Source organism: Phocoena sinus, chromosome 18 (genome assembly GCF_008692025.1).
Source record: "Phocoena sinus isolate mPhoSin1 chromosome 18, mPhoSin1.pri, whole genome shotgun sequence".
NCBI classification, from domain to species: domain Eukaryota; kingdom Metazoa; phylum Chordata; class Mammalia; order Artiodactyla; family Phocoenidae; genus Phocoena; species Phocoena sinus.
This window is the reverse complement of record NC_045780.1, coordinates 63,577,995-63,603,766: the sequence shown is the minus strand read 5'-3', so window position 1 is coordinate 63,603,766 and position 25,772 is coordinate 63,577,995. Positions and strand designations below refer to the sequence as shown.

The following is a 25,772-nucleotide window of genomic DNA, read 5'->3' as shown; positions in this document are numbered from 1 at the left end:
GAATGCCCTGCCATGGATCATCTATTCCCACATCAAGCACATGGAAGGCATTTGTGATTTATAAATCTGTTTACTAGTTCTGGCAACGCTCAATCCCTGGCTAGCTGATTCTTGTTTTTGGAAGGTCTGCCTTTTGGGAGAATTGGCAAATTACTTTCCAATGCCAGTGAGACCATTTCTCCAATTTCTAAAACCCAATTCAGCACATCCTGACTTCCAGAGGAGTGTCTTCCAGATGAAATACATGTCATTGAGGTGGTGGCCCAGCAAACTTCAAGGAGGCATTTGGCTAATTACTTCCTACGCTGATTAACATGATAACCCTTAGGAATTACAGTTAGCTTGTTATTCTGTACAATAAACAAGGGGGCTAGTATCAAAAGAAATGGAAATATCACATCTATTTATTCTTGAATAATATCGTGGAAGTGGTGTGTGTGTTCTGAGTGTGCTAGGATATGGGACGTAGTCTATAACGGGTGTGTTTGCCAAACTGTGCTTTATTTAGAAATTACTTATTACTCTCAAATTCCTAGAAAATCTGCCTCCCCTCACCCCTGCCCCCCTGCCAAAAAATATATATATATACCACATGTCAACGTGGAAGGTAAAACGTTGTTTAAGGAATAGCAGTCAGTCGAGGACTGTGGTAGATTAGGATGTAGAATATTCACTCCTTCCCCCATCTCCACATCTCCATGGGGATTCTATACACCCTGCCTGTCAATTTTGGGAATCACCATGAGATTTGCCTTGGTCAATGGAACCTGAGAAGACCGCCTGCCAATTCTAAGCTAGGTCCAAACTTCACCATGAGAAGAACGTAGGCAGAGAGCTGTTTCCCAAAGACGTCTAGAACAGACCAGACCAGATCCGTGGTTTAGAGGCAGGCCTAGCTGAGCACAGGCCAGAACAGCCAAACTCCAGCCAACCCAAAGACGCATTCAAGGAAAAAGACACGCTTCTTGTTTATGCCCTGAAATGTTGTGGTTAGTTGTTACAAAACAATAGCAGACGGATATAGGACCAAAAAGGTTTCTACAGGTTATCTACGTCATAAATGTACGCCGAATGTCAATAAGGTAACACTGTTGGGGGACAATCAACGGTAACTATGTTTGCACGTCCCAAGGACTCTGTGGACACGCAAACAAAACCTCTGGTGCCTGTCACCTCTTTAACCATCACCACCTTAAGTCACTCTTTAAGGGTCCTGTGTGTCCCATCTTCCAAAAGTCTTCTCTGGTGCCTCTCAATAAAATACTTGACTCCTTCCTTTGGACTCCTTCCATTGCACTTTTACTTTATGGCATAGTTGATTCTGCTTCCTTAGTGTTAGTTTTATACTTATGTCTCCCCAACAAGGTATACTCTGTGACAGACTGACCATATTTTAGTCACTATTAGTCATATTTGTATCTACTATACACTTAGTTAAGCGCCTTCTATACAGTAGGTTCTGAATAAATGTTTCCAAATTGAAATCTCACTCACACATACACACACATCACCCATGTGACAGGAAATACAGAAGATTCTACTACCATAAGGAAAACAACTTAGGAATTTTTGCTTCTGAAATAAGTGTATTCTGTGAGAAAATTAGACCATATTTTAAAGATATTATTACATTACTGTCATCTCTACAATATATAGATGAGAAGTGATATTTAAAAAGAAAACACATGCAGATCTGCAGCACAAAAATATTATGCCACCATGTATAAATTATCCCCGCATTCAGTAAAGATGAGAAGTCTGAGGGTGTTACCATGGAATAAGTTCTTTGGGAGGATTGAAATTACTGCTCAACGTTTTTTTTTAATTTGCTTTAAAATATATACTTGCTGCCAAAATCTCCAGAAAAATGTGTATCATTAAAACACGTAAATAAAAACCAGGAAGGAGAGTAAAATAATAAGGCCGAGAACATAAACAAAAAACCTCATATCGAGCTTAAGATGTGAATAAATACCAGCTCAAATAAATCTGAAGAAAAAACTGCCAAAAGAAAATACCCCTTCAACTAAATGTTCCTGTCTCTGAATAATCTATACTCCATACAGGATTCTGGAGGAGAGGGTACTGGTGCCTACATCGAGAGAGAAGCTACCAGGGCTTCGTGAGGTGAGAAAAATAAATAATATGCCTTCATTGATTTAATAACATTTTTTTGGCACAAAACACTCACGTCCCTTTAATTTAGGGACGACCTTCAATGGAATAAAAATATGGCTAGATTCTTTACCAAAAAAAATATGGCTAGATTCCAAAAATATGGCTAGATTCTTTACCCACCAATATCACTATTTCCTTGTTAAAAGAATATCAGTAATTTTTAGCCAGTGTCCACTCAAAACAAATAAAAGCTGAGTTAGAATTTCAACTGAATATCGACTTGCTATCACATTACTATTTATAAATCTGATGTAAGTCAAAAGCATCAAGTTACAGTCTTGGTTTCATCTTTCTTGGTGGAAACTTGGCAAGTCATTTACTCTCTCCAGGCTCCAGGTTCCTTGAGGGCTGGACTATATTTAGATGGGTAATTTTCGTTTTTTAAGGATAAAAAAAAAAAAAATCTCTTTCCACTTTTCTCTGTAAGACATTTCCACCTCCTCCCCACAATTAATGGGACAGAACCGGCAGCGGGAGATAGAGGAAAAGGTGTGGCTGATGGTGAAATCTCAGCACATTTGGGGGCTGGAAAGCATGAGAGAGATTATGGGGTAGTTACAGCTAAGAGCAAGGATCCAGGAGTGCTCAGCCTGGGACGGGTTGCTGACTCTGCCATTGAGTTTCTGTGTGGCTTTGCCCTGCAATTCACTCGTGTTAAATAGGTTAACATCTGTAACGGGCAAGGAACATGGCCAGATGTTGCCTATTATCACCATTAATATTATCAGAATATTGGATTGTTCTCCATTTTCCTAGGATCCTAACAAATTAGACACTTAGAAGCATGACAGCCATTAGGATTTAGATACAAATACCAATAGGACAGGTCAGACAGTTACTAAACACAAAAATGCTAGGAAAATGAGCGGATACACAAAGATGCTACTTTTTCTGTATTTTTATATGATTCGTTTATTTGTTTATGTACTTTTGGCTGTCTGGGCTACTTGGCAGAGGTGAGAAAGGAAAGAAGTAAGGCAACAGAGTTGTGATCATTCTTCCAGGTGTACCTGGCTGGGTCTTCATCCATAATTTTAACCACTGGGTGTGTTAGAAAACCTGGGCTTGGTTACAGAGAAAATTGAGAGCATCCCTGTGTATTTGAGGGAACATTTGCAGTGGCCAGGCCCTGGCCAACAGGTGAGGGGCTTGCAGAGATGTGTAACGGCAGCCAGAGGTGGAGATTTGGCCAGAAAAGGCAGAACAAACAAACAAATAAAAACCTTGTAAGACACTTGGAAACGTACCAGTGCCAAGAACATAAACTTTTATTTTATATATATTCATCATATTTCAACTCTATGTTTAAAAAGAAAAAGAGCTACTCAGTTATAAGGAAATTCTCTGCCAAAGAGGGGAAATTTCTGCAATTGATATTATATAGTTTTTCAATTCACTGCCTCTCACTACCCTTTTTTTCTATTCATTGCCTCTCAGGCACACATTTCGGCTAATGGGGCTATGGAACAAAGCTGGACCATTTAAGAAAGTTGGGGAAAATTCATATTCATTCAGGTTTAGCTTCTGACCATGCAATGAATATTTATAAATTTATACAGTATCTTCTAAATATTACTAAAGATATTCATAGAAAGTGGGAAAGAATATGACAATAAATATAATCTTATGTTCTGTTACATGTTTTTGAATTTCAAATTTTAAGTCACCTCTGCCCCAAAACGACAAGCTAAATGGAATCAAAACATTTCTAGTATAATAAGGAATGCCAGGACTATAGACTAATGATTAACAGTGATAGAATCTAGCCTCTCTGAATAGAGTATGGACTGAATCACATATATTAGGTGCAATTAAATTAGTTGCTGTACTTATTGAAAATAGGAAGGAAAGTGGTCACCTTCTCATATAATACAGTCGTCTTTCATATAATAAAGAACACATAGCCAACAAAGACCTGTAAAATCCAGATGAGAAGTTAAGATCTCTGAGAAAGTGGGACCAGAGGCAGAAATGCAAAATGAACACACTGGAATCAAGAGATCCCAGCAATAATGCAAAATGACCCACAGAATAGGAAGCTACTAAAAATAAACCTGAAGTCTCTCAAAGCACCATTGGTCTCATCTGGGAAAATAAAACTCAGAGGGTAACATTCCACAGCTGATCCCAGACAGGGCTCCTCTGCACACCAACTGACAGTCATCAATAAATGCCACGAGGAAGTGGTTAAAGAAAGTAAGGGGACAAATGGAAAACTGCCCGCACGGATGCACCAGCGTTCCTGAAAGGTGACTTAGCAGGATCGCCTTTGTGGGATAAGAAGATAAATCATACAATTGCATGGCTGACCTTCATGAAATTGCCTAATGAAGGATCAGAAATTATAATGGTGACTTTTAAATTTATATATTTTTATAATTTTTTAAAGATAGCTCTTCAGAAGCTGAGCTCACCAGGATCACATTTAGATTTTAGCTGAACGCTTCCTTGAAAAAAATCTTCTCTCCCATCCCCGCCTAATGCAACTACAATGAAATGCACTGTTGTTAGAGAATTCATCACCCTCTACGTCAGATTGAATCTTAGCAAAATCAATGTCCTGTCAAACCAATTGACATAATACCCCTAAGTACATTAGAAAAATTTAAAACGTACCTGTATAGAGAGAGAAAGACAGAGAGAGAGAGAGACAGAGAGAGAGGGAGAGACAGACAGACAGACAGACAGACAGACACACACACACACACACACACACACACACACACACAAAGAGAGAGTGGTTTCTTTAGTAAGAGTAATGAGATCTGGGGTTACTAATTATAAATTCAAAAATATTGAAAGTCATTGATAGGAGAATACAGGAAGTACCTGGCTCAGTCTTGCTGAATAGCTTTACTCATTAAAAAATACAAAATCAACTCCCCATAAATCTACCTTAAGTCTAATATTTTTATTTAAAGGAATATATATTATGTACTGTGAATACTGCTCTGGAATTATTCCTACTTAATTTTGGAGCACAGCTTTATAAAAGCCCTAAGAGTTGTTTTCTAAAGAAGTAGGTTGAAGTCAGAAGCAGCAGATCACCCTCACCTGCTTTTTGTAACAAAGAATAAGGCCTTTCAATTTGCCTCAGTTTGAACCGATACATTATAGTTCCTCAAACACAGGAGCCCCTTCAGGGGCTCCTGAAGGTCACTGGATTTGTAATCTGTCAATCAAGGCCAACTCCCAAGTACTCCTAGTTGCACTTAAGGGAACAACATTTGCAGCATCACTTCTAAATAAAGTTATTTTCATATACATCCACATATACAGTTGAACACAGAGCAAGAGACAGAGGAAGAACGTGAAGATGCTGAAACATACTTGCAAAAATATACGTCCCTTTAATTACACGGAAAATGTCACATTATCTTGAGTACTGAAACACCACCAGGTGGACCAGCCTTTTAGAATCTCGAGCACTGATTTAAAGAAATTGGTGTGGCCAGTTTAAAACAGCAATGAAACAGAACATTTTGCCTACTACAGAGAGTATTAAAAAAAAACAAAACAAAAAACCCAAGAAAAAAAAGACGAACTTTGGCAAGGTTTTTCTGAACTGGCTTTGTTGTGCATTGATTGGAAAGGCTGGAGGAAATGAATGAAGGTTCTGTTGCCCTCGGGCAACTTCCTAAAACCAAAGGCGCACAAAGAAGGGTCCCTACAATTTGCAAGTCTGGTTTACAAGGAGCCATAGTAAGGTGCATTCATTTCACAGAGCGCTGACAACTTTCACCACCTAAGAATATTATCTTTATCATTTTTATTGTTCATTCAGTTGATAAAAGTCAGATTGCTTTTGAATATCTTTCTGAGGCTCTGATGGGAAAATTCAGTGCTGAAAACCTAGTAATAATTACTTTCACCCTTTGTGCTTTCTAATACAAAATGTTTATTTAACAAATAGAATACAGAAATGCAGTCGACTGCTTATTATCAAGAAATAAATGAAGGGTCTAAACCTTCTGCTGGATGCATTGCACCTACAGTATAAAATGTAGTTATACTATAGGAAGGGAAAACTCTAAAATAAAGGAGTCTATGTCACTGGGCATTTTAAAACAAGCCTGTCCTCTTAAAAGTGATGTTCTATTTCAAATAATTTTAAATGACATTTAATGACTTCAAAGCAAATCCCTAGATGGAAACTGAAGACAAGCTATGGTGTGACAAAACCTGACTTAGAATCACTCTAATAATGAGAACGTAAGCCAAATCATTCAGAATAAATCTCACAGGCGAACCACAAATGCCAAACAGCTCTTTGTTAACTCAGGTTTTTTCCAAGACATAAAAATTGTCAAGAGCGCTCATGCCTTTTCTAAAAATAGACACAGTTATAAATGTTTAAGAAGGAGAGAAAAGCTTCCACTTAAAGAAAATGTTTTTCATATAATATCAAGACTCTCGCATCGAAAAGCGCACGCAGAACAACGAGAAATAAAAACTGTCACCTACCGTCAAATTTCTTGTGCCTGGACACGAAAGTGGTGCGCACAAAGTGACTCGTCTCCTCCACCAGGTTTTCAAACTCCAGTTTGCTTTGCTGGCTTAGCTTGTCTTCCATTTCCGTGGTGCAGCACGTGTACTCCTGAGGACAGATTCTTAAGTGTTCCCCTGCAAGGAGTACGTAAGCGTCAGCATGGAATAATAAGGGGTTCAGGGAGTTTGCTTCTCTGACATCTCCCTCAAATCCTGGGGTCCTTGTTCCACCAGCCCCCCAGCCCTCCCCATGAACTTTTATCTGGGCCTCAGGGTATCTAACCTTCCAAATACTCCAGACTGAAGTTGAACCCATCCCATGGTTTGAATGTCTATGACCCCACAAAATTCATATGTAGAATCCTTACCCCCTAAGGTGATGGTATTAGGAGATGGGGCCTTTGGGTGGTGATTAGATCATGAATGGGATTGGTGCCCTTCTAGAAGAGACCCCAGAGAGCTAGTTTGTCCCTTCTGCCACTTAGGGACACAGCTAAAAGATGGGGTCTGTGAAACAGGGAGCAGACCCTCACCAGACACTGAATCTACCAGTGACATGATCTTAAACTTCCCAACCTCCAGAACCGTGAGAAGTAAATGTTTGCTGTTTATAAGCCACCCAGTTTATGGTATTTCTGTTGTAGCAGCCCAAAGGGACTAAGAGACCTGACATTTAGTTCCAGCCCCTGTTATGTAAGGGAAGGTACATTAAAGACCCCAGAAGATCACGACGATTTTCCTGTTTTCATCTGAAATGTACCAAGTAACGCCGGGTGACAAGAGATGCAATACAGTTATAAATGTGCTTATCTTTGGAAACGCCGGGTGACAAGAGATGCAATACAGTTATAAATGTGCTTATCTTTGGAAACCTGAAGTGAGGCAAGAGACATTCAGCCCCATCACCATAGTCTGTTAGACAGCAGGGCCAAGAAAAGATGGCAATCATTCGCTGTGTTCTGTTTCTGCTCATCCGACCGTCAGAATGCATCAGCTTTCCTCCCAGTGAAAGCAAGTGTGATTTTAATGGCTGGTCTCCTGTGCCACATGTTCCCTCGGTTAACATTTCTTGTCAGAGAGAAAATGTTCTCCTGCAAGGAGGAAGGCACTGATGGGTTTAATTAATGCTTATGTTGTATGGAAATGTAAAGCAAAAGGTAATGAAAGTCTTGGGTTTAATTCAATAGATTTATCTCTCGATATACTGGGCCACTTCTTTTGACAATATGGCTTTCTTCGGTGCTATTTGCAAGTGGAAGCCAAGCCCTTGCTTCATGAAATTAAAATGGTCTGTTATTGCATAAAATGTGAATTTCCAATTGATTCAGCTCCCTCAGTGTCAAAAATGCTTAACGGAGCCAGCAGAAGGAAGAAGGAAAATCCACCCAACATCTTGCTAAATAAAACCAACAAATTGTCCCTGTGATTAAAATCACTGTAGAGCATGGAAAAACCAAATGAACGAGTGCTTGATGCAATGATTACAATTCATTTATAATGTTTAACAGTTCTTATATAAAATTATGTCCCCATGACCCTGTTTGAAGTATAGGGTGTCTGTCTCATGCAGTTGGATGCTTTAGTGCCTACTTAAAACAACCCCAGAATAAAAAAGAATCATGGGTCTGTATTAAAGTTAGATCTTATATAATTCCTGGAAGGGAAGGAGACCATAAAATATCTTAGGTATATTTTTTTTAAAAAGGAAAGGAAAATGCATTGTACTTGAGAATGATAAACATCAAATTCAAGATAACAGTTTCCTCCCAGGAGGAATTAGGATTTGAGAGAAATGCTCAAAAACTTTTATCTATAATCTTTTATTTCATAAGTTGCTTGATATTTACATGGTGTTTATTATATTACTATCATTACTCTTCTATACATTTAAAATATTTTGTAATAAAAACTTGGAAATATGTCATTAGAAAATAATAGCCACCATAGTGGTGACAGAAAGGAGGGCAGGGGGTAGATATTCAGAAAGAAAACACAAGCTGCCCTTAACATTTGGAAGCCAGCCTGCCCGGTACCCACAGCCAGGTCACCGTAACTATTACACCTAAACAATCTCACAGAACACCCACCTCAGACAAGATTACCCTGAGACGAGGATGAAATGAGACAAAGCAAGGCCACGTCAAAATTTTGTCTCAGGGACTTCCCTGGTGGCACAGTGGTTAGGAACCCGCCTGCTAATGCAGGGGACACGGGTTCGAGCCCTGGGCCAGGAGGATTTCACATGCCGCGAAGCAACTAAGCCCGTGCGCCATGACTACTGAGCCTGCGCTCTAGACCGCGAGCCGCAGCTGCTGAGCCCGTGTGCCACAACTACTGAAGCCCGTACACCTAGAGCCTATGCTTCACAGCAAGGGAGGCCACCACAGTGGGAGGCCCACACACCGCAAGGAGTAGCCCCGGCTCGCCGCAACTGGAGAAAGCCTGCACGCAGCCAGGAAGACCCAATGCAGCCCAAAATAAATAATAAATTAATTAATTAATTTAAAACAAATTGTCTCAGCACAGACAGAAACAAGGTGATTGTGCCATCTCCAAAGTACTAAACACCTTCTCTCTCAGGCAAAATGAGCCTCTGTACTTCTTTACCTTTTACAGATCTTCATCCTAGTCTCCCTCCTTGCTGGTCACATTTATTGAGATACCTTATTATAGAATTACCTCTGCTTTCTGACAGCCTCCGATCTAGGGTGAGGCCCTGCTTCTTGGAACCCTTCCCAACAACACCCACCCAAATCCAAATCCTACAGAAGATTCTGTTGAAGTCCCTCTTACTGAGAAACCCTTTGGTTCTCCATGGTGTATCCTCACTTGCTACATCGAGTGGTAACTCAATTTGCTCAACTACAGGTGCACTCCTGACGAGTTCCTATTTGAAGGTATTGACCATGCCAAAAAGAGATGAGATAGAACAAGGTGAATTTTGAAATTTTCCCACATGTGATTCTGATACATCCCATTCAGAAAAGTAGTTCTAGAGTTGAAAACACTGGGAAGGAATAAGTATGGCTTTATCAAAAGCAAATGGTCCACAAATCACTCATTTTCTTTTTATAAAATACCAAGGCTAACTGATAAGAACAACTCTCTTTTTCCAGATTAAGTGGATATTTAATATTAACAACTTTACAGAATGTTCCTTTCCCTGACCTGTTATAAACCATTTTCTTAAATCCCCCTACTCCGTTTCCTATTTCCCCCCACTCCATTTCCTACTATATTATGCACAAATGAAATGTCCATTTCTCAAGATTTAGTACCTCAGGACTGCATTCTACTTCTGAATCATTACAACTGAGTTTACAACAAAATGCATGGGACTTCTGGTGAAAAACTGACCAAAAGAAAATAAATATTTTATGACCTGAGGGAAATAGTTGTATTTAGGATACTTGTGGAAGAAACCCTGTGGATCTACATTCATGAAATTAGATTGGATTGGAGGTCTAATAATCTCTAATCACTCCAAGAAAATCAGTATTCTATGTCAAGTGATAAATAAAAAGAGAAAGATACTTCTTAGTGGGACAAATTTAAACCAGATTTATTTCTTGTGTGTGTGTATATATAGTCATGGAAATATATGTAAGAGGCTGCCCTATTAACTCAAAGCAGTGTTAGATTTTTTTAATTGAACTAAAGTGTCCTTAAGAAGTCAACTCATGTCTCCTCCTCTGTACGGGTCCCTGGCAGAGAGATAATGAAAGAGACAGAGAGACAGAGATAAAAAAGATGGAGAGAGAAAGTGAACAGATGGGGAGATCACCAGAATGTTGACGAAACGTACTATAGGAAGAGTAACTCTTCGGTGCAAAGCTCTTCTTAGAGTTCCTAGGAAAAGACGACGACGATGTCCCCAAACACACAGGACCAGCGCCCATGAAACCTGTGGTCCACTGAGACTGAGCCTTGCTTCCTTCCTAACACATCACTAGGTGAGAATGTTGTGGAGGGATTAAACTCCTGAACAGCTCCTCTCTCCCCCTAATTTGAGGCCACTGCTAACTGCCAAAACAACCTGATGACTCTGAATGGCCAAAAAGACTCAGGACAACTGGACAATTTGTTGTGAGTAGGTTCATTTATTTATTTTAGTTTTGGCCCTAGAACAGGGGTGTGCAAACCATAGCCTCTGGGCCAAAGCCAGCCTACCATCTGTTTTTGTAGGACCTGTGAGCACAATGGTTCTAAAAAATCAAAAGAATGATATTTTGTGCTATGTGAAGTTTTATGAAATTCCAATTTAATTGTCCATAAATAAAGTTTTTTTTAAAGTTTTTATTAAAGAATAGTTGATGTACAGTATTATGTTACAGGTGTACAATACAGCGACTTACAATTTTTAAAGGTTATGCTCCATTTATAGTTACTATAAAATATTGGCTATATTCCCTGTGATGTACAATATATCCTTGTAGCTTATTTTATACATAATGGTTTGTACCTCTTAATCCCCTATCCCTATATTGCCCCTCCCCTCTCATAAATAAAGTTTTATTGGAAAACAGTCCCACCTACTCATTCATGCCTTGTCTATGGCTGCTTTAGGGTTAGAACAGAAGAGTAGTTAGACAGAGACCACAGGGTCTGTAACACCCAAAATACTGACTTTCTGAAATCAGACACGACAGCTACTTGCTGTATAAAGAATTACCTCTCACCCTTCCTGTTCCAACTTCTCCAAAGAGCAAGAATACGAAACTTTTCTCAGTTTAAATACTTCCTGACACTTAAGAGTATTTGTATTAATAATGGGATTCTTCCAAAGCTGTAATTTATGAGGGAGAAAAATGTGTTGTCCTTTTAGATTTTCCCACCCACACTCCTTTCTCAAATCCCCTTAGGTTCTCTAGATGTTATCTATTACATAACTAGATACAATATTTAGCTCAACTGGAGTACCACCAGGCACCTCCAAGATCACTAATAATAAAGATACTAAATAGCTGGTTCCAGGCAGAAAATGTGGGATTGAAACTATGATGACTGTACCCTGACATATCAAACACGTATTGAAAAATCTATGTGCAAATCATGATGACAGGTTCACATCCTGCAAGATGAGACACAAGGTCAGGAAATCACCTTACACAGGTGCCTGCTTTCTTAGGACACCTGGAGTTCATGCCAGTGAATTCCTGAGTCCCTGTGTTTTTATAGAAATCTTCATTAGCTCTAAAATAAACAAAAGAAATCGAAAATGTGGAAGAAAGGCGTTCCACCAGGAAGTTAGAGAGTGAGCAAAGGCTTGGGGACATACAATCAGACCATAAACTGTCATCTGTTTTCCAAGACAGAAGAGATGGGGCTGCTCCTCCTACATGTTCCTTTCAACTATGTGTCACTCTTTACAACGCCTTTCCCCAAATGCCTGCCCAGGTGTTTGTTTTCACTCCAAGATGCTGAGGTGACAGCAGAAGTGTGATTTCTGCCAGATCGAGCTCCCTCCAGGGATGGCCCAGGGTCTGAAAGCTGCCAGGAATAGACTTGGTGAGTGGCACGGTGGGAAAGAGCAGGAGACAGGAGGACCTCATTAACCACAGGAGTCAGCTTCTGTGGGTCGCCTGCAGGAGACTCTCTGCCCTCGGAGGTGACACGCAGGGATCTCAGAATGCACATTCCAAATAAACAAACAACAAAAATGAAGTACCCCGAATGAGTCACATTTCACAGACTATAGACAAACTCTTGGCTTTTATAGTGTTTGGGAGTGTGGAGGGAAATTACTACCCTGGCACTTCCTAGAAGGTAGGTAGGAAATCAAAACACTTTAAAAAGTACAAAGAAGATGGCAAGATCTCACAACACAGAGCACTTCAACGTCTGAACCTCCAAATACCATTTGATTAGAGTGCAATATTTGTCTTAGACTTGGCCCTCTTCAGAGCACACGTTCTATGCCAAAGTTCTCTCATCCTTGAACTATTAAAATCCCCGCAGTCAATTAGCTGTGTCTGGTACCAAGCTAGAGTCTCATCATTTGATATGTCACCTCAAATAAACAATCATTTTGTTCATCTAGTGCCTGGGAAGTTGACTGGAGCAAAGAATCCAAGGAAACAGGTTTAGGGAAGTAAAATACCCTAGAATAAGTGAACTTACAGCTAGAGTTTCCGATAGTTAAGAAAATTTAAATTGGAGCTAATAGCTCTGGACAGTTTTTGGTGTCATAAAATTCCTATATGGGCTAATAAGAAGTGGCAGACCTTAGGAAAGCAACGTTTTTCAAATGTATGCTCTAGTTCATTCTTTTAAGTTCAAATTCCCCAAACCTCCAAATAAGCCCTTCTTCAACATTTTTTATTGTGAAGCGTTATTATAAACGATCCTTCCATTTCGTGAAGGGCTGCTTTTCTTTACCAAAGTTGTTCAGTACCATGATGACAAATCTTCAAACTTTTACACAAGTTCTAAGAAATTCAATTCATGTTCGGTATACTTCAGTGGATCTTATCACTCAAGTCACCTATAATAGTGTCATCCTTGATGTTGTCAACTTGCTGATAAAGACTTTACGTACTAACGCTTTTAGTTATAAAATTTTCACTCTGCATTTTGTAAAAAATAAATCCTTTGAGTGGTACCCATGAGTTAATTGTTTAAATCTGTTCCAAGAATTGCAGAGAAACGATTTCAAACATTCTGCTCTAGATGGTATAGATCCCACCTCCATAGATCTTCTGCCAATGATTTGGGTCTTTACCATTTCCTTGCTTCTGTTATTTAGAAAAGCTGATGGTCTGGGGGGTGAAGATGGGGCATAGAATCAAGAGTGGTTAGAATTAACAAGGGGTGAGGGGTCTGGGGGATAGAGAATGGGCACTGATTGAATCAAGATGGTCTTACAGAGCATGCAGCAGTGAGAGTGCCAAAAGTGATCTTTCCTTTTTCTCACGTCTTACTTTGACTCAATATATTATAAAATTGTTAACTCTGTCGATAAATAGAAGAGGTTTCTCCTTGCCTTAACGTGACAATCTTACTTAATTCACGCACGTAAAATTTTGAGACATTTAATGAAAGCACTGTCCTACCACAAACGATCCTCAGTAATTTGTAAGTGCAGACACACATGCGTGCATACACATACACACGAATACATAGCATGTTCTTTCCCAGTATTTGTTTAAAAAAGTAAAGAATAGAAAGATTTCAGAAAAAAACATTATTTGCTGCAACTTGTCTTCTTTGGCATAGGAAATAGCTCAACAAAATTGTGGTTAAATTTCACAGGGAAAACAGCAAATCTTAACAACGATGTGATTCCACAATTCAAAATATGCCACAAAATAGCCACACAACTTATTACACCATTTTTTTGGTAAAAAAATTAATGCAAAGCCAATGTAAAATGTAATCTCAAAGCTAACTGATGAATCACACTGTTGTAGTTGACTGTTCTAAATCCAAAGGAGGAAGGATATTTAATAAGAGTAAAAGTTTTTTGCACCTAGGTCACAGCAAAAGGGAAGAGATGAATTATTTTGTCATTCCTTGAGTTTTCTCAGCCTCTTCTCATCGTATCTCTGAATCTTGTTGTCATGGATAAAGAAGATGTGGTACATATGTACAATGGAATATTACTCAGCCCTAAAAAGGAATGAAATTGGGTCATTTGTAGAGAAGTGGATGGACCTAGAGACTGTCATACAGAATGAAGTAAGTCAGAAAGAGAAAAACAAATATCGTATATTATCACATATGTGTGGAATCTAGATGATCTTATTTGCAAAGAAGAAATAGAGACACAGATATAGAGAACAAACATGGATACCAAGGGGGAAAGGGGGTGGGATGAATTGGGAGATAGGGATTGACATATATACACTATTGATACTATGTATAAAATAGATAACTAATGAGAACCTACTGTACAGCACAGGGAACCCAACTCAGGGCTCTGTGGTGACCTAAACGGGAAGGAAACCCAAAAAAGAGGGGATATATGTATACGTAGAGCTGATTCACTTTGCTGTACAGCAGAAACTAACACAACATTGTAAAGCGACTACACTCCAATGAAAATTAATTTAAAAATTGTTTCAAGTATTAATATACTCAGAAAAACATTGGAGTGAGAAATGATCAAAAGGCAGTACCCACCCCAGAGGTGTATTGAAAATGAACTGGGGAAAGATGGACAGTGGAATTAATGAGCGTGCTTTCCCAAGAGATTCACCTTCTGATAAATAGCCATTCTGATAAACTCAGCAATCTCCCAAGGGGACCTTTCCTTTCCTACTCCTCTGAGTACTACATTCACCAGGTTGTATGTTCAATATAAAATGCTCATATAGGAAGAAGTTAAATGATAATAAAATCTCATCAACATCCAAAAAGTTAATTTTTAGTTTCAAGATAGTTCTCCGAGAGTGAAGTCCAGTAAAGAAATCTTGATCTCACTATTTCTGTCTTTCAAAATCAAACTGAAAGTTATCTAAGTACGGAAAACTTCAGCTATAATCTGTAGGTGTCTGAGAACAAGATAACCAAAAAGCCAAGTCAAGGTATCAGAAACCTCACGCCCTCATCTCCCCTTTCGTTGTGATGTACACCTATCTTTTTCTTACATTCTATGTGTATTATATTTTCAAATGGCTACTAAGTTCTTCAGGGTATAAATAGTGAGTTGTTTGAATTTAACAAGAAGTAAAATAGTATTTCCTCTAGCCTAGGAGCATCACAGAAAAATTACACTTTTGTGTCAATGTGTCTAGGCTACGGTACCCAGTAATTTAATTAAACATTAATCTAGGTGTTGCTGTGAAGGTATTTTGTAGATGTGGTTAAGAGGTCTGATTTTTAAGTAAAGGAGATTACCCTCTATAATTGGATGAGGGCGGGCCTCATGCAATCGATTGAAAACCCTCATGAGCAAAAACGGAGGCTTCCCTGAGAAAAAGACATTCTGCCTTAAGACTGCAACATCAGCTTTGAGTTTTCAGACTGCCTGCCTGCCCTACAGATTTCAGAACTGCCGGCCCCCCAATCACATCTCTTGAGCCAGTTCCTAAAAATAAACCTCTCTCTCTCTCTGTGTATACACATACACACACACACACACACACAAACACAAACACACACACATATGTAGGTTACACAGTATGTGTGTGTGTATATATATACACACACACACACTCTGTACACACATAAATATGTAGGTGGTATAGCATGTGTGTGTGTGTGCACCTCTCTATATATAGATAGAGAGATATATACTCTTGGTTCTGTTTCTCTGAAGAACCATGAGTGATACAGACACTAAGACTAAGAACTCCATGAAAAGAGAACGTATGGAAACCTGTGTACTGGCTCTACTATCTCCTAAACCATCTACAATGGCACTTACTACGATTGGCTATGATTATCTGTTTACTAAAGTGTAGAACCATTGTTTATTCTTTTTTTTTCCCTTCTCAGTGCCCATCAATCCCAGTATCTGAGATACTGGAGATGGAGTCAGTGCTGTGTTGGCAAATGTTTAACAACCAGCTCTAGGTTTTGAAGGGGAGCCCCGACTTGTAGTTTTCCAATTTCCAAGGTATAAATTCTCTCATTTCTAGTTACCAAAATGACGTTACTGAATTTCAAGTTGGGAACAGGTGTGCAGCAACACACCATCACATAACACTTCCTCCATACAGATATGAAGACCTCAAGAGTGTAACAAATAATAAAATGATTAGAAAGTGCTAAATTTTGAGAATTTATTACCCTATTCTTAATAATTAATTTAACTGTAAATTTATACGATGTGGTTTTTAAATAATGACTGTGCTTAATAATAGGTTCCCAAAATCCCTGCAAATTTAAGTGAGTTCTCACTGGCTGGTATGTGCCAGTTCAGGTGCACCATGACATGAAGTTCAAGTACTGTATGTTGTTGGTTGGCTTTTTCTTTCAATGAGTTACGTCCCCAAATTCAATTAAAATGACCCTAGACCATTGGAATCTGCCATTTCCGCAACCCACATTGACATCTATGGGCCAAATACCTATTTGCCTCAGAAGAAAATTGGCTCTTCCCAGCCATTTCCAGCTACTAACGTACAGTAAAGAATTCCCCAGAGACGCGAAAAGGCGTGAAATAGAGTAGTTATTTCAGGAACGTTGGAGAGTGGGGACCATGGCTAATAGGTGTGCTTAAAGGAAAAGTCACCATGAGTCACAAGCAGGGCTAATGTCACGGAAGGGTAAACCAAAGTGATTGACCCACATTTTGCAATTTTCATTCCCAGACTGTGGCTGCTATTCCAGGACACAGAGACAGAGTTGAGAAGGAAGCTGTTCCTCTATGCTACTGTTATGAAAGACCTAAGGTTCATTATCCCACAGCCATTTGCTCATACCCACTGCTATTATACCCCAAACCAGCCATTATGAGCCTGTCTTATTTACCTTTGTAGTACTCACTGTCCTAGCATAGCTGCTGGCACATGGAAAGTTCTGTAATAAATGATGAGTACATCTGACTCTTTTGTTCTCCTCAGTCGTTCATCCATCCATTCACTTATTCAATTACCGTTTATAACATACAAGCAACAGGTTAAGTACTATGCTTGGTGCTAAGGGATAAGAAGAGTCTGCTTAAGAAGCTTGGAGTCCAGCAAGGAAAGATATATCTATGAATTAAGACTACCTTACAGATAAGCATAAGATCTGTTGTAAAAAGCACGTAATTCTCACCATTCAGTCACCTTCCAGCTGCTAAGGACTCTTACAGGCACAGCGTTAATTACAGAAGCTCTTTAATTGTAACTTTGCCTACTTAATCTCTAGGCAAGCAGTAGTGGTACTGCCTATCTTTCATGTTTCAATAGCAAGCAGGGACATCCAAGTAAAGGTTTCACCTGTTTCTCTCACTTCACCCTGGCTTGCATATCTTTCAAACCGCAGGACCTGAAATCATTAGCACATGTCCACAAGCATTCATGTTTAAAACAGAATAGAGTATTTCAGAGCTCATCCTGTGAATTAAGGGTGTTTCTTGTGAAGGTTTTGCTACCGTTGTGTATGCGCTGCTTTGTAATTAACAATGTTATTTCTTGTAGTACATTGTAGGCAAAAAGTTTGGAAGCCAAAGTTCAATGCTGTGTTGAAGCAGTAATAAAGAGGGCCAAAAGCCCACTTACTAATGCATACTTGTGAAACTATAAATAGCCAATGCTTCTTTAGGTAGGTTGAACTGATCCTATGCATGTTTTCTTCTTCGATGATATCAAGATGTCCTGCCTAGAAGTATTCTTAGAGATGTCTGAGACATCTTTACCATTCTTCCTAAAAAATTTTATACAGGCTTATTTTCCACTTGTGTTTCATAGACACATCGTCTTGGGACCCATAAGAGAGACCCACAATTGCTAATCTAGAACACGGGGTTTTAAGTAGCACTGATAGATATGTTGCCAATCTCACGCCTGCTCACAATTCATTTGCCATGTTGTCTTAGGGACTGCCAAAAAACTTCATATTCAAATGTTCAAAGATATCTACAATTCTACAGCCTGAATGGCATCATTATGGGCATGCTTGGTAAAAATCTAGTTATACTGTTTCGAGACTGCTTGCCAAATCCAGGCGCCAGTTCCAGTTCCAGTTCCAGTTCACCAGTCACCAGTTCCCAGTGACCGTCTGCATGTCAACTGACCAGAGATGCTGACTTATGTCTCTCTTGTTCTGTAACCCATATGCATAAATCAAGCCAATTGCCGCCTACAAATTCATCCAGAGATGGTGATGAATTTCAAGTTTATTGCAACTGTAATCCCACACCCGTGTTTGCTCACTCAGAGTTAGCCGTTTTTACAATTGAATTTGGTGATCCTGTGGTGATATACAATAAACCAATCTACAAAGGGCTTGTTTTTGACCCTGATAACAGCAGATCAGCATTCTTAATAAATTATATGACAGCTCACTTGAGAACTTAGGATTTACTGTTCAAAGCCCGATGGCTGTAAACTAGGGCAGACCAATTTCGTAAAGGGGCCGAGGCTAGGTGAGAGTGATTAAGAACCTAATCAAACTGAACTGCATGTAAGCCAGGATGAAAAATTATTTTTCTTTCCCATAAAATACTGCAATTTTAGTAGGCATCTGTAAAAACCATGATTGCAACACTGATCATATCATATAGAGTAAAGTAATAAAAGGCAAAGTGACTAGAAATGTTGGGAGATCTATGGTACAGTCTATAACTGTATATTTCTTTAAATGTCTGCCTTTATGACAATGAAACTCCGTAATATCTAACCTTTTACAACTCATAGAGCTGTAAATTGTTATAATTTATAATAATTACTTTAACTCCCACTAATCATTTAAGACGGATGCCCATAGGTAAATTTCCCTCAGCCTCTATTTCACAGGTGAGTGATGGGAGGCCTACAAAAGGAGATAGTCCTTTCCCTGGTGTCACTTTTGCAATTAATAAAGGGCAAGAGGTCTCTTTCTAAAATTTGTGTATGGGGACCTAGATTTTAACATGATACCACTTCAGATGCTATAATAAATTCCATCATCCTTTCCAACCTGGGGCTTTAAAATGTCAGTGTTCAGATGACAGTGGTATAGTCAAGCATTATCATTCAAAAATTTGTGTGATTAAAGCCCAGCCATGGTTTGAAACCAAAAGGAGTATAGAACCTCAGAAGAGAAAGGAACAAAAACTCTCCTGAAATTAAAGCACATATCCCTATATATTTAAAGGAGAAATGAAAGACCAAATTGAATTTTAAAGAACATGCCGCTTAAAGACAATTTAAAAATGCCTTTACATACTGTTTTAAAGAAGTATCTTATTTTTAACTTAAAACAGATCTCAATAGGAATAAAAAGTCAACACTTAAGGGACACGAGGAATAATCACAGCCTTTTCTTCTTCGTAGTCTCTTTTTTGAGAATATATTTCTCACACTGGCCTCAAAGGAGGTAGAATCGATAGTTTCCTATATCCTACAATGGACATGAAAACCACGTGTAGTGTTGCTTTTACCCAGCCCTTAAAATCCAAATATGCAAAATAACTGATTAAATTGATTAAATCAATATCATTTAATCTAAGGAAATACTTTATCAGATTGGCTTCTGCAGAATAAGACATCAGTGGAAAATGGGCTTGAATCAGGCCCTAGTTTTGACGAAAAGGCTACAGTGGGATAATTAATCTTTGGAGGGCAGATGTTGCTTCAAAATGTAACTTTCATCTATGTCTATGCATCCCCTCATGGTTATTTGTCATTAAATTACATACTCTGTCGTTAGACTTCCTATATTAAACATTGCTGTATTAGAAGAGAAAATATACATAAGCACATGTGTAGACCATCGAGTACACATGGACGATAGAAGTCCAACTTAGCCCAATTTATTATATAATAACAATATATGCATAAGTTCTTTGATCTGGGTTACTGAGTTTGTCTTCCCAGGACTTCTTCATAGTTTTTTGGGTAATAATTTTGGGGGGTTCACACTCTTAATTCTTGAAAAATCCCCTGAATTTAAATAATTTCTCCTCCAAGAAATGTACACTGTTTACCTTAATTGAGGTTAATCTAACACGTCCCACATAACTGCATTACTTCCTGGTCTGTGCATTTATTATAGTGTTCATTCCAATGCATCTGAGTTGCAGTTATTTATGGAGAAGCCTAATTTCCATTCACCTCTTGCCACACTCCTCCTTAAGTCCTGTGCCAAACACAAATACTGGGAGCACAAAATTATCATGCTCAGTTATACTCTGGACCTTGGCAATGCTATTCTCTCTCTAGATGGAAAGCTATGAGCTTCTCTTCTGCACCTCTTCTTCTGCCCCTCATCCCTTCTCATCCATTAGGTCTCAGCTTAAACACCACTTATTCTGAGCCTTCCCTGACTCTTGAGTATAGGTGAAGTGTCACTCCACTTCCTGCTGTCCCAGCACATGTGCACATGGCCCTGCATTACACTGCACTGCAATGACCAGTCTGTCCATCCATGCCCTTCTCAGGAGCACAGCCTGCTTGAGGAATAGGACTGTGTTTTCTTCATCAGCTGTGCCTCTACTGCCTAGCTCAGTACCAGACCCATAATGGCACCCAGTATATTTTGGTTCAGCAAATAAATAAAATTAAAATTGACTCAATAATGTAAGTAATGGACTTTGCACTAAGTAGAATACAAGAATATTAGGACACTTAGGTTGCTTTCATGTCCTGGCTACTGTAAATAGAGCTGCAATGAACACTGTGTGGATAAAGAAGATATGGCACATATATACAATGGAATATTACTCAGCCATAAAAAGAAATGAAATTGAGTTATTTGTAGTGAGGTGGATGGACCTAGAGTCTGTCATACAGAGTGAAGTAAATCAGAAAGAGAAAGACAAATACCGTATGCTAACATATATATATAGAATCTAAAAAAAAAATGTCATGAAGAACCTAGGGGCAGGACGGGAATAAAGATGCAGACCTACTAGAGAATGGACTTGAGGATACGGGGAGGGGGAAGGGTAAGCTGTGACAAAGTGAGAGAGTGGCATGGACATATATACACTACCAAATGTAAAACTGATAGCTAGTAGGAAGCAGCCTCATAGCACAGGGAGATCAGCTGGGTACTTTGTGACCACCTAGAGGGGTGGTATAGGGAGGGTGGTAGGGAGGGAGATGCAAGAGGGAGGAGGTATGGGGATATATGTATATGTATAGCGGATTCACTTTGTTATAAAGCAGAAACTAACACACCACTGTACAGCAATTATACTCCAATAAAGATGTTAAAAAAGGTTTTTTAAAATAAAATTAAAAAGCAAGAATATTAGGTTCACTCATAAAAAATAATTTAAGAGAATCATTGTTGAATCATGGCATATCTAGGAGAAGGCAGCAAAGCTGGTGAAGGCCCCAGTAACTGTCACAAACGCGAAGTCTGTACTAGCGATTTTTAAGTGGATTGAATCAAACTTCCTTTTTTTTTTAATCTTTTTTTTTGGCTGTGTTGGGTCTTCGTTGCTGAGCACAGGTTTTCTCCAGTTGCAGCAAGCGGGGGCTACTCTTCGTTGTGGTGCCCGGGCTTCTCATCGCGGTGGCTTCTATTGTTGCGGAGCACGGGCTCTAGGCGCGTGGGCTTCACTAGTTGTGGCTTGCGGGCTCTAGAGCGCAGGCTCAGTAGTGCACAGGCTTAGTTGCTCCGTGGCATGTGGGATCTCCCCGGACCAAGGATCGAACCCGTGTCCCCTGCACTGGCAGGCAGATTCTTAACCACTGCACCACCAGGGAAATCCCCAAACTTCCTTTTTTAAGTAATTAATTTGAACTCCCATTTACATTCCTTTATAGAAATCTATTGGTAGTATAACTGTCCATACACATAATTTTTAAATGAATATAATACCCCAACCGGAATCTAAAGGAGAAAATTTGAAAGTATGTCATCTTGTGCCATGGCTAAACTTGAGGTAAAAGAAGTATTCCGGGGGTTTTCCCTGGTGGCGCAGTGGTTGGGAGTCCGCCTGCCGATGCAGGTGAAACGGACTCGTGCACCGGTCTGGGAGGATCCCACGTGCCGCGGAGTGGCTGGGCCCGTGAGCCATGGCCGCTAGGCCTGCGCGTCCGGAGCCTGTGCTCCGCGGCGGGAGAGGCCACGGCAGTAAAAAAAAAAAAGAAATAGATATTTGACCTACAAGTACTATCACTACAAACACAACAGTATAGAGACAGACTAACAGTGGTACATTAGGCAAGCACATCACGTATTACAAATGGCATAGCTCCCACTGATAAGATTTTCTGGAAAAACTAACAGTTCTTGACAAAAATCTCCAAATGAAACAAACACAATTTTCTCTTGGATTTACATCATAATCATATTCTTAGAAAATTCAGAGTATATTAATACTGCACAACAATACTTCATGTTTCTAGTAAGATGGATTTGGGTTCTGGGCTTATTTCACTGTAAACAGAATTTTTTTTTTTTTCAGAGAATCCGATAGGATGTTTAAAAGTTGTGCAGGATGGTGGACAAGTCTGCATTTGGCAGGAAGCTCTCACTCATGGATGGATATCTCTTGGTAACTACCTACCAACTGCCAAGACTAGAATGTTCTAGAAAAGATATCTGCCCTGGAGGAGAGTTGGACTAAATGAACTTAATAGCCCTTTTAACGCTACGATTCCTACAATATTTTACATTCTTTATCTAGACAGAAGATATTTAAGGCAAATACATAAGTGTGAGTACAGTGTGAACCACTGAGCTGAAACCATTGGTTCTTTTTTCATTCCTCAATTCACAACACCTGTACATTCATCCACTCGTTCTTTTAGTCATGTCTTTGAGTGTCTGCTGTTACTTCCAAATAATTAACCACCTTGGAATTTTCTGCAGAAAATCAGCCTTGCACTCCAGTTTGCAAATCCCATTGACTGACCCCAAGCTCAACCATCCTCCCAGGTGTCTTTCTGCTGAGTGCTTTGAGGTCGGTGGAGAAAAAGAATTCCTCCCGAACAGAGGAAAAATTAGTTCAGTTTCTCATTTAAAGTGCCCGGGAGATTCCAATCCTTTACACTGCATAATACTTCCAATTTCCTGGAGAAATTCCCAGAAATAAGGCAGGGAGTCAGAGGTGAGTGAACCTGTACAAACCTATTAGAAGAACATCTGACAGTTTTCCCAGACAATCTCCTAGAAGCTAATCTATTTCACTGACACTCCGTTTCATTTTCTTTTCCAACACACTCTCTTAGACAATGGGTTTCTGATAGCACATTTTGTGAGAAGAATCTTTAGCTACCTCTTGGGGAGCATGTTCCTGACACTTTGCCCAATGCACCGTGGAGAGCAAATGGTAGAGCAAGAATTTGTTTCATCACCTCGCTCTGCAAATGGCTGTAATTTACGTTTGGAAGCACACATCTTCTTAGGATTCACAGCAAATTCTCCTTTCTTCTCCCTCCAAACTAATTTTGCTTTTCATGATTGCCCTGCCATAGGATAGAGACATGGTACTACAAGAAACGGTGGAATCTAGCCATGCTTGCAACTTCCATAGGCGTCATCCTTAAACAAATCCTGCTGAGAAGACCACAGCTCTCGTTCAAGCCAACAACCAGATCTGAATTTTACTATTAAGAAGGGTCTAGAGACTGAATCCGACTTAAAAACTGCGCTGAGTTGGGGTCAAAGTGGGTCCGATTTAAAGTGAACGGGGTCTAGTGTGAAGCCTCAGGGGCGGACCTTGAAGATGGCGGAAAAGTAAGACGCGGAGATCGCCTTCCTCCCCGCGGATACACCAGAAATACATCCACACGTGGAACAACTCCTACAGAACTCCTACTGAAGGCTGGCAGAAGACCTCAGACCTCCCAAAAGGCAAGAAACTCCCCACATACCTGGGTAGGGCAAAAGAAAAAACAGAGACAAAAGAATAAGGACGGCACCTGCACCAGTGGGAGGGAGCTGTGAAGGAGGAAAAGTTTCCACACACTAGGAAGCCCCTCCGCGGGCGGAGACTGCGGGAGGCGGAGGGGGGAGTTTCGGGACCGCGGAGTAGTGCACAGCGACGGGTGCGGAGGGCAAAGCGGGGAGATTCCTGCACAGACGATCGGTGCCGACCAGCACTCACCAACCCGAGAGGCTTGTCTGCTCACCCGCCGGGGCGGGCGGGGCTGCGAGCTGAGGCTCGGGTTTTGGTTTTGGACGGAGCTCAGGGAAAGGACTGGGGTTGGCGGCTTGAACATAGCCTGAAGGGGTTAGTGCACCACGCCTAGCCGGGAGGGAGTTCGGGGGAAAGCCTGCACCTGCCGAAGAGGCAAGAGACTTTTACTTCCCTCTTTGTTTCCTGCTGCGCGAGGAGAGAGGTTTAAGAGCGCTGCTTAAAGGATCTCCAGAGACGGGCGCGAGCCGCGGCTAAAAGCGCGAACCCCAGAGAAGGGCGCGAGACGCGGCTAAAAGCGCGAACCCCAGAGACGGGCGCGAGCCGCGGCTAAAACCGCGGACCCCAGAGCCGGGCGGGAGACGCTAAGGCTGCTGCTGCCGCCACCAAGGGGCCTGTGTGCGAGCACAGGTCACTCTCCACACCCCTCTTCCGCGGAGCCTGTGCAGCCCGCCACTGCCAGGTTCCCGGGATCCAGGGACAACTTCCCCGGGACAACGCACGGCGGGCCTCAGGCTGGTGCAACGTCACGCCGGCCTCTGCCGCCGCAGGCCCGCCCTGCACGCAGTGCCCCTCCTTCCCTCATCCCCCAACCGCCGGCCTGAGTGAGCCGGAGGCCCCGAATCAGCGGCTCCTTTAACCCCGTCCTGTCTGAGCGAAAAAACAGACGCCCTCCAGCGACCTACACGCAGAGGCAGGGCCAAATCCAAAGCTGAGCTCCTGTGAGCTGTGAGAACAAAGAAGAGAAAGGGAAATCTCTCCCAGCAGCCACAGAAGTAGCGGATTAAAGCTCCACAATCAACTTGGTATACCCTGCATCTGTGGAATACCTGAAGAGACAAGGAATGATCCCAAATTGAAGAGGGGGAATTTAGGAGCGAGATCTATGATTTTTTTCCCTTTTCCTCTTTTTGTGAATGTGTACGTGTATGCTTCTGTGTGAGATCTTGTCTGTATACTCTTGCTTCCACCATTTGTCCTAGGGCTCTATCCGTCCATGATTTTTTTTTTAAAATTCTTTTTCTTAATAATTAAGTTTAATTGTAATAACTTTATTATACTTTACCTTCGTTCTTTCTTTCTTTCCTTCCTTCCTTCCCTCCTTTAGACAACGAATCACCCCAAATTGAGGAGGTGGTCTCTGGGAGCAGGATTTATGATTTTTCCCCCTTTACCTCTTTTTGTGAAGGTGTATGTGTATGCTTCTGTGTAAGATTTTCTCTGTATAGCTTTGCTTCCAACATTTGTCCTAAGGTTCTATCCGTCCCTTTTTTTTTTTTCTAAATATTTTTTAATTCAATAACTATATTATACTTTATTTTATTTTTACTGTATCATCTTTCTGTCTTTTTTCCTTCTTTCCCTCCTTCCTTCATTCCTCCCTCCCTCCCTCCCTCCCTCCCTCCTTTCTTTCCTTCTTTGCTTCTTTCTTCCTTCCTTC

At 40.4% G+C, this 25,772-nt stretch overlaps 1 protein-coding gene across 1 annotated transcript in view; it reads right to left on the bottom strand.

Moving 5' to 3' along the window:
• Positions 1–25,772, bottom strand: part of GPC6 (glypican 6) — a 1,093,791-nt gene that overhangs the window by 809,251 nt on the left and 258,768 nt on the right. Inside the window, exon 2 of the mRNA XM_032611614.1 lies at positions 6,643–6,801. Within this exon, the coding sequence (XP_032467505.1) occupies positions 6,643–6,801 (159 nt within the window). The remainder of the gene's footprint in view (positions 1–6,642; positions 6,802–25,772) is intronic.